Genomic DNA, 12,192 nt, shown 5'->3' with positions numbered 1-12,192 from the left:
CCTGGGACAGATGTCCCCGTGCCTTCGGGCAAAGTCCCAGCCCGGGGCAAGGCAGCCTTTCGGGGCTCTTGAGCCGGGCCTGGCTCTCTGGCGAAAGGAAGGGTCACCGGTGGCGCTGGAAACGGGCCAAGAGAATGAGCAGGTGGATCGTGCCGAGCTCAGGCTGGGACAGACGTGTGAAACGAGCCCCGCTGTTCCTCCAGAGCTGCGTGGACACAGCCGGGGACGGGCAGCCCCCGCACGCCGCCGCCGCACCGCTGGAGCTGCGCCAGCAGCAGGACTCCAGCACGCACCCCCGATGCCCCAAAGCATCATCTCGTGCCTGTAATTCGCTGACGGAGGAAAATTGACACTCCCCAGTCCCAATCTGCGGGGTGTCACGGCAAGGTGTGCCTCTGGATTTTGTCAGAGGCTGTGGGTAGCTCTTAAACCCGAGGCGAGGAAGCCGGTGCTGTGAACTCCTGGCTGTTGTCTCTGTTCGAGGGGATAAATATAGACCTGCCTGCCCTTCCCACTACCCCTTTCACCGCAAAAGACATTTCGCAACCATTAACCCCGGCCCCGCTGTGACTGACAGGCACACATTGACCGACACTTCTCGCCATGGGAAACCCGAGCGATTTGTTAATGTTTATTAACAGCCACACGGTCTCCTGGAGGAAGAGCTTGGCTTCCCCATGTAGGGCGTTGACTGGTAGTGATGGGAACTCAAATATGAGGCAGGATGCAGTGAGGGTGCTGCAAAGGGTACAAGATGCCAGAGGACTCAAGATAGGATTCTGCTGCATTGAGCTTACCCCCTTCAGGAAAGCAAGTTATTTTTTGATCCACTCCTGAACAGCAAGGCTCTGCAGGGTAGGGAGGGAAAGCAGCGTTGTTCCCCACAGTCTTGGCATTGCTGGTGTTTCAGGGGGTGCTGTAGGGCTGGGGAGCAGTGCTGGGCAGAGGGCTCTATCCGTGAGTCTCTGAGGGCCAGGACGACACTGGCACACGGGGGCCAGAGCTGCTGTGCTAACACTCACGTTTTTTTGTGTTTCCAACCCAAGAACACATGGACATGGACAGGAACAGCAGCACCAGCGGCATGGAGGGCCAGCTCAGGAGCCCCAGCCAGAAGGTGGTGAGTATTTTGTGGGGTGCTAGCCTCATTTCTCAAGGTGAGGTGGGAGCTGCTGCAAGGACCTGCTTTGTGGCTGATAAATTTATAACTTCTTTTCTTTAGGAAATGCTGCTTTGTCTCTTAGGCAAAGCACTTTGTAGTGGGTGAGGGGAGGGAAAGGGCAGTGGCAGGTCTGGGCAGTGGTGCTGGGTGGTGAGGGGGACTGGAAGGGACAGGAACACCTGGGCAGGGTGACCCTTCGCATACCTGGATTTCAGCAGGAGGAATCCAGCACTGAGAGCTGACCTGATCTGAGGTGAGAATGGGGGAGAGCTCCCCCAGGACACCCACAACAGTCAGCACAGAATGATTTTGCCAGAGATGAACCCCAGATTTGCTTCTCAAGCTGTCACAGCAGGCAGAGACTCAGGGCTGTCCAGTATCCCAACATATCTTGCTGGGCTCCGCTTTCTCCCTGCTCCAATGCATTCCTGTCGCAGCTCCTGCCACGCCTTCTGCCCCTTGTCCAGGTGCAAGGGACTGTTCCAAGACCTGGGCTGCAAAGATAAACTACTTGTGCTTCATTCCAGACCTGAACTAGCTCCATAGCTGAGAGACATCTGCCAGGAACCTGGTACTGGGATCATCCCATCCTGCCCAGCTGCCCCACAGAGATACATGGGGTGAGCCTGGGGCTTCCTCAGTCTCCCTGGGCTGTCATGGAGCCCTCGTGGCCTTTCCCAGCCAGTAGGACAGGACCCTTCACCAAGTGAAGGGTTACACAGCATAGAGCCAGGAGAGCTGGAAAGTTCCCTCCGTGCAAAACCTCCTTCAATTCCCAGGGAGAGGTCCCGTGATGGAGGAGGCTGTCCCCAAATCAGCCACAGCTCTCTAAGCATTGGTAGCAGCTTCTGAGCATGGGCTCTTGCTGCCTCCAGTAGAAGTTCGTATGAAATTCAAAGGGCCTCAGTGTGGAGTTCATCTGGGCAGTCCCCCCTACTCTGGCAGTCCGAAGAAATGTTTCCAAAACATCTGCAGGTAGCTCTTTTACTTAATGAGGAGAGTAGAAAGGAGAACTCCTCCTCTTCCCCCTCCTCATCCGTCACTTGTTCCCTTGCTAGGGTACAGCCCCTGCACCTCCTGTCCCACGTCCCCACTGGTGACTCGTGCTGGGGCTGCTGCTTCCCGGCTCCAAAATCCGCTGCTTTCATCAGCCCTGTACCCTGTGTACCCTGCACCTCAGGAGCTGGCTCAGGAAGGGCTCTGGCCTGGGCTGTGGGACCTGTGCCAAGCACCGCTTTGGCCGTACAGGCAGCTGTGGGCATTTTCTGGCAGCAGCACCTCTGACGCAGGAGCGCTCCCAGAAGAGCCCCACCGGGGCCTTGTTCAGAGCCCATCAGGGCAGTCAGTGGGAAGGGGATGATTTACAACCCCCTCTCTGCCCCGGCTCCCCAAGGGACACATTCCGCCTTTGGAGTCAGTACTCTCCCCCCATTCTCACTGTTTTGCAGTTTTTGTGTGTCTGAGCAGAGTTTAATTTCTCTCCCCCAGTTCTAAGGAGTTTCCAAGCAATGCTTTCACCAAGCTGTCCACCATGTCCCTGCTCACCCGGGGCTTGGAAATATCTTATCCGTGGGTCCTGGCTCCAACAGGTGCTCCCAGCCGGCAGGATTCCATGACCCTGAGTGCAAACATGCAGGGGCGATCCTGCGGTGCAGCTGCTCTGGATCCATGCCTGCAGCAGGCACAGCACCCTCAGGGAGCCGTGGCAGGTTCGGCCGAGTGTGGCTCTGACGCAGCCTGGAGCGGCTGAACCCCGCAGCAACAGCGTTTGCATTAAAATGCGGGGAGGTGATGAACACATCCAGATCACAGCATCGCCCTTCTCCCAGCGGTGCCTGGCCCAGCCCTGCCCCGAGTTGAAAGCAAGGTCAGCACCTTCTCCCACCAGCCTGCTTTTGGAAACATGCCCGGATTCAAGGGGAAAAAAGGACAGCTTCTGTGTCCCAAGTGACTCTTGCCCAGGCACAGGTACCGAGAGATTTGTGCTTCAGAGTTCTGGACAAACAAGTTTTCACCTCTTAGGCAAAATACAAACTCTTACAACCTGGGGACATGCTTTTCCCTGGAACTCAGTGTAATCAAAAAGTAACAACACATGAATTTCTTCAAAGAATGAACACTTGCTCACACGCCAAGAAAAACAAGCTGGTTGATCTCTTAAATACTGCTGCCTGCTATCATCTGTGGCAGCACAGGGAATGTGCATGTGAACTCAGAGATGTTGCAGAAGTGTGGGAACAGTCCCAGCATTCCAAGATCACAGGTTTTCTTCGGTCATGTTCATGCAGGTGGAAAAAAAAAGAGTTTCTGTAAATGCCAGCACAAGGAGACAGTACCCACTGTGACAGCAGTGACGTACATGTCATGGAAAAATGGATGCTGGGTTCTATGTGAGCTTAAGTTGGAACAGCCAAAACTGCCTCTCTTTAACTCAAGAGTGATGATGGGAAAATGGAAATTTGAAACATTTCCAGATATTAAATGCTTTTGCATTTATTTTTGGCCAATGAGAAGTTCAGCTTGCCTGTGGGGGTTGTGTTCTGCAACTCTTCCAGGAAAAAAAGCATGAGGAGAAGGTCCAGAATCCTGACAGAGAGAAGAACGAGCCTAAGGCAGACATGGGGAGCAAAACCTGGGCAGACCTGGCTGGGGAGATGAAGATATTCTTGTGGAACCCGGAGGAGAGAACATGCTTGGGGAGAACAGCCAAGAGCTGGGGTAGGTCCTTACTCAAGCCCCACTTTTGGGGATCGTTGCCTTTTCTGCTTCACAATGGATTCACTTGCCTAGAATTGTCCTTGATAGCTTGGAGTGACCAGGCCTGCCCATTTCTTTAGTGTTATTGTTTCTAACTAGTGCAATAAATATCTAGTGAGGAGGACAAGCAGAAAACCATGTGAAAGTTACGCTTGGTCTGGAGGTTAACATTGACGGAGAATATGAAAGCAAAGATTTCAGGCTGCCCAGACCGTGTCCCAGAAAGAAGTTTAGAGCCCGAGCAAGCATGGGAGCTGCAGGTCAGTCTGTTGCAGCTGCGCACCCCTGCTGCCACCAGCACTCCTGCCCCTGCCTGTGTAAGTCAGGACCCCCTGGGACAGTGGCTTTGGCATCATCAGGTTGGTGGGGGAAATGCCCGGACTGTGGGGCAGGTGTTTTGTGGAGGGTGCACACCATGGGGCAGAGCGGCCCTCCCTGCCTGAATGAGCCCTGCTCTAGACAGGGGAGGGAAGGGCTGGTCAGCACTGTCACCCCACGGCTTCCCAGGTAGTGACAGGGTGCCCACAGCAGGACCCACAGTGCTGTCAGAGCTGTTGTACTGGGATGTGCCAGCTCGGATGGTTCTGAGTGCCCTGTCTACTTTATCCACATCCATGTGGCCTTCAAAAATTATTGTTGAATCTGGAGGTGCCCCGGGTGGTTAAGAGCAGCCTATGGGGTGAGCACTGCTGCAGGCTTGGTCCAAAACCGAGGTGCCACAAACACACGTGGTGCCACCCAGCTCTGCAGCTCTGTTCTGCCGGCACACAGCCCCCTCGGCAGAGTGAAAATCCCAGCCTGACCCAGAGCCACCTGCACATCCACCAGTGTAAGGCTGTGAGCTACCAGGGGCTGCTGCTTGGTGTTTGCAGCCCTTGGCTGGCACTGGAACTGCACCACAAGCCCCACAGCCCTCCCATGTGCCTGCCAAGAGCTCTGGGTCTCCTGCAAAGCCTGCAGAGCCTCACTCACCATGGTGACAGCTGGGGGAAACTGAGGAAGCTGCCCACCAGCACCAGAGGAGTCTGAAAACCTGAAAGTATGAGTCTGGGACAGACCCTGGCAATCATGTCTGTGCACCCGTGCCCTTTGCTGGACACAGAGGCAGACCAGTTTTTTTGCTTCTTTGCTGGATGGGAAGGCACAGACCGAAGTGTGGGAGCAGTAGGGTGACAGTCTTTAGTGATGAAAGCTTGTTTTTCTGGAGGCTCTTCCAGGTCTGAAGAAGATCCCTGAAAGAGGATTTGCTCAGTTTGATGCTGATGTGACCCTGGCAGGCTACTGCTGGCAGTGCTAGCAGCACTGGGGTGGGTGCAGCATCCTCCTGTCACCTGGGATCACTGTGCTCTGCTCTATGACCCTGCTGCCCATGAACATATGTGCCCTTGGTGCACACACGTGTGCTCTCGTGTCTCTATATGGGGGCAGGAGAAGCTACTATGAAAATTAAAATTTATTTTGCAGTGAGGGCATCTGGAGGTGAGTGGAGCTGAACTTTCCCACTCTCATCTCATGGGCGTGGAGGAGGGAATTTGCCCAGCCTAGGGATGCTCCCCTGTGCTTGCTCTGGACTGGGGCCTCAGGGGACTTGGACTCACCAAATGCAGGGAGATGTCTGGCCACAAGGTCATCACTGGAGACCCCAGCCCCTGGAAAAGGCTGCACCCCCCTCTGCAGGTGACAACACTCCCTCCTGCACTGCAGGAAACATAAAAATGGGAGCAGTAGTGGGAAGAGGTCCCAACAAGCATCAATTTTGTGCTCCAGCAGCAGCTCCAGCTCTGTCGGGGTGGTGCAGAAGCATCACTATGCAGGGCTGGACATTGTCCCTTCTGTGCCACGCGAAGCAGTGATGGTCCCATCTGCCCCGGCTCAGCCCGCAGCAGGACACAGCCCCACAGTGGTTCCCAGCACGGTGGCCCTGGCAGAAGCACGGCAGGAGAGCACATCTGTGTTCCCAGGGCTCCCTCCAAGCTGCCGGGACGTTTCTCCTGGGAAATACTTGGGTTAGGGCTTCGCTTTGCTTTCTGAGCTGCTGGGTTTTATTCATAGGCTGTGGCCTCTTGAGACATCCTCAGCCATCAGCCTGGTCCAGAGGAAAAACAAACCCATTCCCTGAATGTCTGGGCTATGAAACAGTGGTGCTGCAGCCCTGAGTGATGCTGCTTGCTCAGTCCCAGCACCAGGGTCCCTCCCATGCAGGGGACAGGAATCGGGGCAGGACCATTGCCCCACAGTCCTATCAGGAGTTTGGCTGGAGCCACTGGGTACCTTTGCATGTTACCATGCCAGGAGAGGGTGGGAAGGGCAAGGGAGAATTTTGGGTCAGAGAGACCTGAGGCAGGTGGACACACACCCCTGGTCCTGACCCAGCCCTGGGAAGGGCCATGCCGCAAAAAGGATACGAAAGATGACAGTAGCTACCCCAGCCTGGGAGCAGCTGGCAGTCCTGCACCCAGAAACACCAGAGTCTGTGTGCAGGGCTGGGGGTGCAAGCTCCCACCTCCACCATGGATTCAGAGCTGCAGAGGACGCCGTGCTGAGCACGTCTGTGCATCCCTGTGGGACACATCCCATGGGATGTGCTCTGGTTGCCTTAACAGCGACATGCCTATCTCTTTTGCAGGCTTGATCTTACTGTTCTACTTCATTTTCTACACGTGTCTGGCGGGAATGTTTGCCTTTTGCCTGTATGTGATGCTGCTCACGCTGAGCCCCTACACGCCCAGGTTCCGGGACCGAGTGTCTCCGCCAGGTACGTACCCCAGCCAGCCCGGCCTTGGGCACCTCTGCCCATCAGTGTCCTACCAAAGTGGCATGGCTAGGACCTCAGGCAAAGCCCTCCTGGAGCTGTGCATGCCTACAGTCACCCAGCCCTCCCTAACACAGCGTGTTGTCACCTCAGGGCACTGGAAGAGCTGCAGGTTCTCTGCAGAGGATCAGACATCTTAAAAAGCCTCATGAGAAGCATTCACCCCCATGATACTAATTGTTATTCTAATCGCACTGTTCATTGCTATCATTATTCTCAAAGCAAAAGCCAAGTTTAGGCATTTCATAGGTGATGCTGATGCATTTCAGCTGCTGGCCCCTTATACTCATGCCTTCAAAATAAAATGCAATTCAAGGGTAGCTTTTATGTGTTATTATTTGGGGGAGTTCTGGCAAGAGAATGTTCAGAAAATTCTTTCCCTATGTCAGACACAGAATTTTCCCTGTGTTTTTGTGTTGGTGGGGAACAGAAGGCCCCTTGCCCTACTCCTTGTCTGGAACTGCCCCACACAGCTGGGAACACAGGGGACCGGCAGCCACTCTGTGCAAGCCTAAGCCCATCACTAACCCACAACACTACTGGGTTCTCCGTATCTCCCGTGTTTCCTGGCATATTTTGACGTGTATGGGGTGAAATGAAGGTGAGGGGTCAGTAGGTGGAGGAGAGAGTTGATTTGTGAGCTGGTGCTGCCTCTCTCGTGCTCGTGCCTGGTCCAAGCCCAGTTGCAATGCACCAGCCCCTGCAACACACAGCCCAAGCCCGTGGCTGGTCCACCCACTCACCCTTGCTTTATCAGGGTCTGTCTCCTTCTTCAGGAGTGATGATCAGACCATACTTGAATGGGTTCACCATTGCCTTCAATGTCTCCCAGCCCAACACATGGCAGCCCTACGTGGACAGCATGCACCACTTCCTAGCAGGTGAGCTCTTTGTCACCCTGGGAGTCATGGTGAGGTTGTTTTTATCCATGGATACATGCGTGCAGTGCGGGGGTCTTCTCCTGGGCACCTCACAAGCAGGAAAGGGAGGTTCACAAGGTCATGGGAGCCTCTGTGGGAGGGGGCTTTGCCTTTCCAGGTAAGACTTCTTAATGCCCTTGACACATGGATGTCCTCTAAGAGTTTGGGTCTGTGCAGGTCTTGGGGGATTTTAACAAGCCTCTTGGTCCCCACCAGCTTATGATGACAAAGTTCAGGAGGAGAAGAATATTGAGTGTGTCCCAGGACAGTACTTCATCCAAGGAGGAAATGACAGCGAGGAGAAGAAGGCCTGCCAGTTCAAGCGCTCGCTGCTGCAGAACTGCTCTGGCATCGAGGACCCAACGTTCGGCTACTCGAAAGGCCAGCCCTGCATCCTGCTGAAGATGAACCGGGTACAGAGAAAGCTGCTTGTATTAATTCCTTCCTTTGGGGCATCCCAGTGTGATGAAGACCACACAGGGACTGAAACTCCTTCACTTCTCGGGCACAGGGAAAAAGGGAACTAGGATCTCCAAAACTGGTGGCTGTATCTGCTAGAAAACATGAAAAAGCCCACTATAAAACGATTCCATTTGATTTGCTGAGGACTTAAGTGTTTGGAGGGTCTTCTGCTAGGCCCTTCTTCATGAATATCTGAGCTTTAATGCAACACCCCAGGCCCCAGATGCCTTACAATGCGAGTGTTCTTAGACTTTAATTTAATCGAAGTCTAATAGCACTGTGGTTCAATGCTCACTGCTGGGAAAATAAGCATGGGGTGGATGTGAACTGTGTGGGGGAGAGGCTGTGTTACTCCAGGGGGTCTGGACTCTCTCTGTGTTCTCTGCTCTGCCTCTGCTCTCAGGCAGCAATCTGGCAGTCAGCCAGTTGCACTATGTGAGGTGGCAGACCCTGCTGCAGGGACACACAGCTCCTGTCTTGAGCAATGTGTCTGGCACCCAGAAAGGTTTAAGCCCTGGAGAAGGGAGGCAGCACGTGCTTGGCACTGCATTTCATACAGCATGGATGTTTTCTGCTTTTGCAGATCATAGGCTACCGCCCTGGTGCTGGGGTCCCCGTGAGTGTGGACTGCAAAGTGCAGGTACTGCTTTCCTCCGTGCTCAGCAGCGTGGTGGGTACAAGGCCAGATGTCTTTTCCTGATGGACTTCAGCACAATTTGTCCTCATTTTAGCCCCCAAACCCCACAGTACCTGGTGCTGCCCATGTGTCTGGGAACAATTGGAGACCAGCCTGCTGAGAGTGAAAAAGATCACCAGTCCTGGTTCCCACGTTGCTCCTGCAGCCTCATAGGCACCACCATACTCAGCTGCTGGGGCAGCCTGTGGGCCGGGGTGCCAGGTCCCAGCTAGAGACTGGAGCTCGGTGGAAAGATGCAGGAACTGCTCATATCCATCTCCAGCTGCTCTGCAGCATCCTGAGTCCTGGGGGCACCCTGCAAGCCAACAGCAACGGGGTGAAGGAAGGGCTCCCACTGCCCAGGCAGCTGCTGGATCACACCCTTAGAGTGGAAAGGTGCAGCAGGGAATCAACGGGCAGCCAACTGTAACCCTGCCCATGCCTCCATAGCTCCACTCTTCCCTGGCTAGAAGCAGGGCAGTGACTGGGTTCACAGCAAACACAGCACAGCTGAGCTGAGGGATGGCAAGGGACATTTGCTCTGAGACAAGCTATGAAGAGAGCTGTATTTTGTGTCCCATGTCCTGTGTGTGTGCCTCTGTTTTTTTTTTTTCTGATCACAGAAAGGCAACGAGAGTCACCTCAGGTCGGTGGACTTCTACCCTGGGAACGGGACATTTGACCTCATGTATTATCCCTACTACGGCAAGTTCACCCATGTGAGTAAGAGTCTGGCATCTCTGTTATGCTTCCTTGAGAATGGGAGGGCAGGAGCTGCTGCACAGGGTCCAGATGTGCTATGAGGTTATTTTGGGCAGATGTGGGCAGGACAGAGGCCATGAGCATTGGGATTACAGCGCTCTGTTCCTGTGTCTGACAAAGTGTGTGCGCAACAGTGTGTGAATGTATAACTGTGTGTAAGAGTGTGTGTAACTGTGTGTGAGTGAATAAGAGTTGGTGTGAGTGGGTGTACGTGGTTTTTTGGACAGCAGAAAGCATTTGAGAATCTCATGGTCTGGAGTTATCCTGGGCAATGACCCCAAGAGGCAATGTGCAGTGATCCCATCTTGATAAGGCACAGATACAGAAAGGCTCAGCATGCTGAGGGACCCTGATGGACATCAGGCAGACACTCTCAGATGCCTGGAACCACAAACCATTTTAGGAATCATTTTACTGAACATTAAAGTCCTGCCTGCTTTTCTGCACCCTCAAAAATTGTACTTAAATATCCCTTCTTTCCAGGTCAACTACACCTCCCCACTGGTGGCTATGCACTTTACAGATGTGCAGAAGAATTACTTGGTTCCCATTCAGTGTCGTCTGAATGGGAAAGGAATTATCAACGACCTGAACAGTGACCGCTTCCTGGGCCGAATCATCTTCACACTCAGCATTGGGAAGTAGCCCCTGCCCACACCAAGCGCTTAGGTTAAGTCAATCAGAGGCTTTTTCCTTTTTGAAGCATCAAACCAGCACTTTTTTCTGCTAGGAAAAACAGGCACATGGAGATTATTGTTAATTTATTTTTGTTCATAGTTAGAAAACTAATGAGATACAATGGAGGGTAGATCTACATTTTTCATCTTCTGATATAAATCATTATTAGTGAAAATTAGAAGTTTTCCCCTGGGGAGAGAACCTGCAAAAGATTCCACTTTTGATTGAAAAATAATCTCTGGTATCCAAATGCTATTTTCATAAGGTCTTTTATGAGTGATCCCTGTGGAATGCATCTTTCCTTGCTTTAAATTTTATTTTTTAGCATAGTTTTATGTGCATGTCTCAGGCAAAAGCTAAAAAGGAGGTAGCACTATTCTTGTTAAAATAATAAACAGCAAAAGTTCTGGATTATGCCTGCAATAAGAGTTGAAAAGTGAAAATGGCAGCTCACAAAATGCCTTCTAGGACTTCCAGCCCCAGAAGCATCTTAGCTGCAGCATTTACACAGCTTGTTCAGCACACCCAAGGTGTTGAGCAAGGGCCACAGAAAATTGTTTGCTCTTGAACCCTTCCAGCTGTTCCTATCTAAAGTGGGAAGATTAATGCATTTCTCTCTCCTTCCTCCTCACTCCAGTACTTCTCTCCACCCCAGGAATCCTCACCCAGTCTCTTGGACAGGGATGAGTGAGAGGAGCTCTTCTCTCCTGTCACAGTTCATAGGTTGGCAGTGCCTCCTGATCAGGCAGAGAAGTGCCCTAAGCTTTCAGACCTCTTCTTCCCTATTCCAGAGAGGTCACAGCTATAATGCTGGAGCAAAATGCAGGGAAATGCTCAGTCCTTTCATGGTTAAGGGGTCAGAGTTGGGGGTGAGTGAAGGCATCAGTTTATCAACCCCAAAGGCTGATGAAACACAGAGTGCACTGCCTGAGCAGCCCGAGCCTCCCTCGGATGTGACAGGGACCAGCTGCACTCTGCGTCTTGGGAGGTATGAGAACACAGCAGGACAGGACACCTTGGGATAATGTACTACTTGGAAAGCACACTTACTAAAATTACTGACAGAACAGGGGCATTATGGTATGTTTGTCCTACATCCATAGCCAAGGAACTTTATCTGCTGTCATTTCCTGATCTATTAGTCTCCAAGAAGTGATTTTTTTGTATTTAAAATAAAGTGACTACAGTAAAATTAACTCTATGCTGGCATTCTTGAAACACTGGTGTTAAGAGATGCAGTTTGTGCTGCCAGTTAGGGACTGAATTTCCAAGCAGCAAGTAACAACATCCTGGAATTCTGAGCACTTGACAAACTTCTCCAGACCAAAGAGTTCAGGAGCCCAGTACAATAAGACTCGCTCTTCACCAAGCATCCCAACCAACCATCTGGCAAAAATTATTTAACAACTGTTAAATACCTGAACCAGATGTAGTTTAGGAACTAACTCTGCTCAGCTGTCATTATCCAGATGGCACTGATAGAACCAGGGCAACATACTCATTCTGCGTGCACAAATTATCTGCAAGGGCATCTTCTGACCAACAGAAACTGGAATCTGCCAAGGAGAATGCTGCTGGGGAAGTGGCTCTTCTTTTGACATCAGAAGTAAGTTACACCACAAGCATTTCTCTGTCTGCCAATTGCTTTAGCTCTTTTAAAGCATTTGAATTTATGGGGTCTTGAAAGAAAACCAAACTCATTGCGTTTCCTGCTATCAAACAGCTTTCACACTAGCAACAGGATAAAACTTTAATATCTACTCCCTATTGGAAAGATTCTGTTGGAAGAGGAGGTCCTTTAACAAATGCTGGACCCATGCTTTGACAGAATCAATACAAAAATCAATTGATTTGCATGTAAATCTGTGAAAACCTTAGAAGCAAAAGCTTCTGTTTCCCCACAAATACCAAGATCCAAGCACATTGACAATCCCATTGGAAAAGCTCTCAGAAATGGCATCCT

The 12,192-nt window shown here is 52.0% G+C and overlaps 1 protein-coding gene across 1 annotated transcript; it reads left to right on the top strand.

The window, feature by feature from the left end:
* Positions 1-720: 720 nt before the first annotated feature.
* ATP1B4 (ATPase Na+/K+ transporting family member beta 4) lies at positions 721-11,429 on the top strand. The gene is made up of 9 exons (XM_040089427.1): positions 721-855; positions 1,047-1,120; positions 3,718-3,880; positions 6,546-6,674; positions 7,508-7,612; positions 7,868-8,064; positions 8,697-8,753; positions 9,413-9,508; positions 10,035-11,429. The coding sequence occupies exons 2-9, from the start codon at positions 1,052-1,054 to the stop codon at positions 10,194-10,196; spliced, it is 978 nt and encodes a 325-aa protein (XP_039945361.1). The 5' UTR covers positions 721-855; positions 1,047-1,051; the 3' UTR covers positions 10,197-11,429.
* The last annotated feature ends 763 nt before the right edge of the window (positions 11,430-12,192 follow it).

This window comes from Hirundo rustica, chromosome Z (assembly GCF_015227805.2).
Source record: "Hirundo rustica isolate bHirRus1 chromosome Z, bHirRus1.pri.v3, whole genome shotgun sequence".
NCBI classification, from domain to species: domain Eukaryota; kingdom Metazoa; phylum Chordata; class Aves; order Passeriformes; family Hirundinidae; genus Hirundo; species Hirundo rustica.
This window is presented reverse-complemented; position numbering and strand designations above follow the sequence as displayed.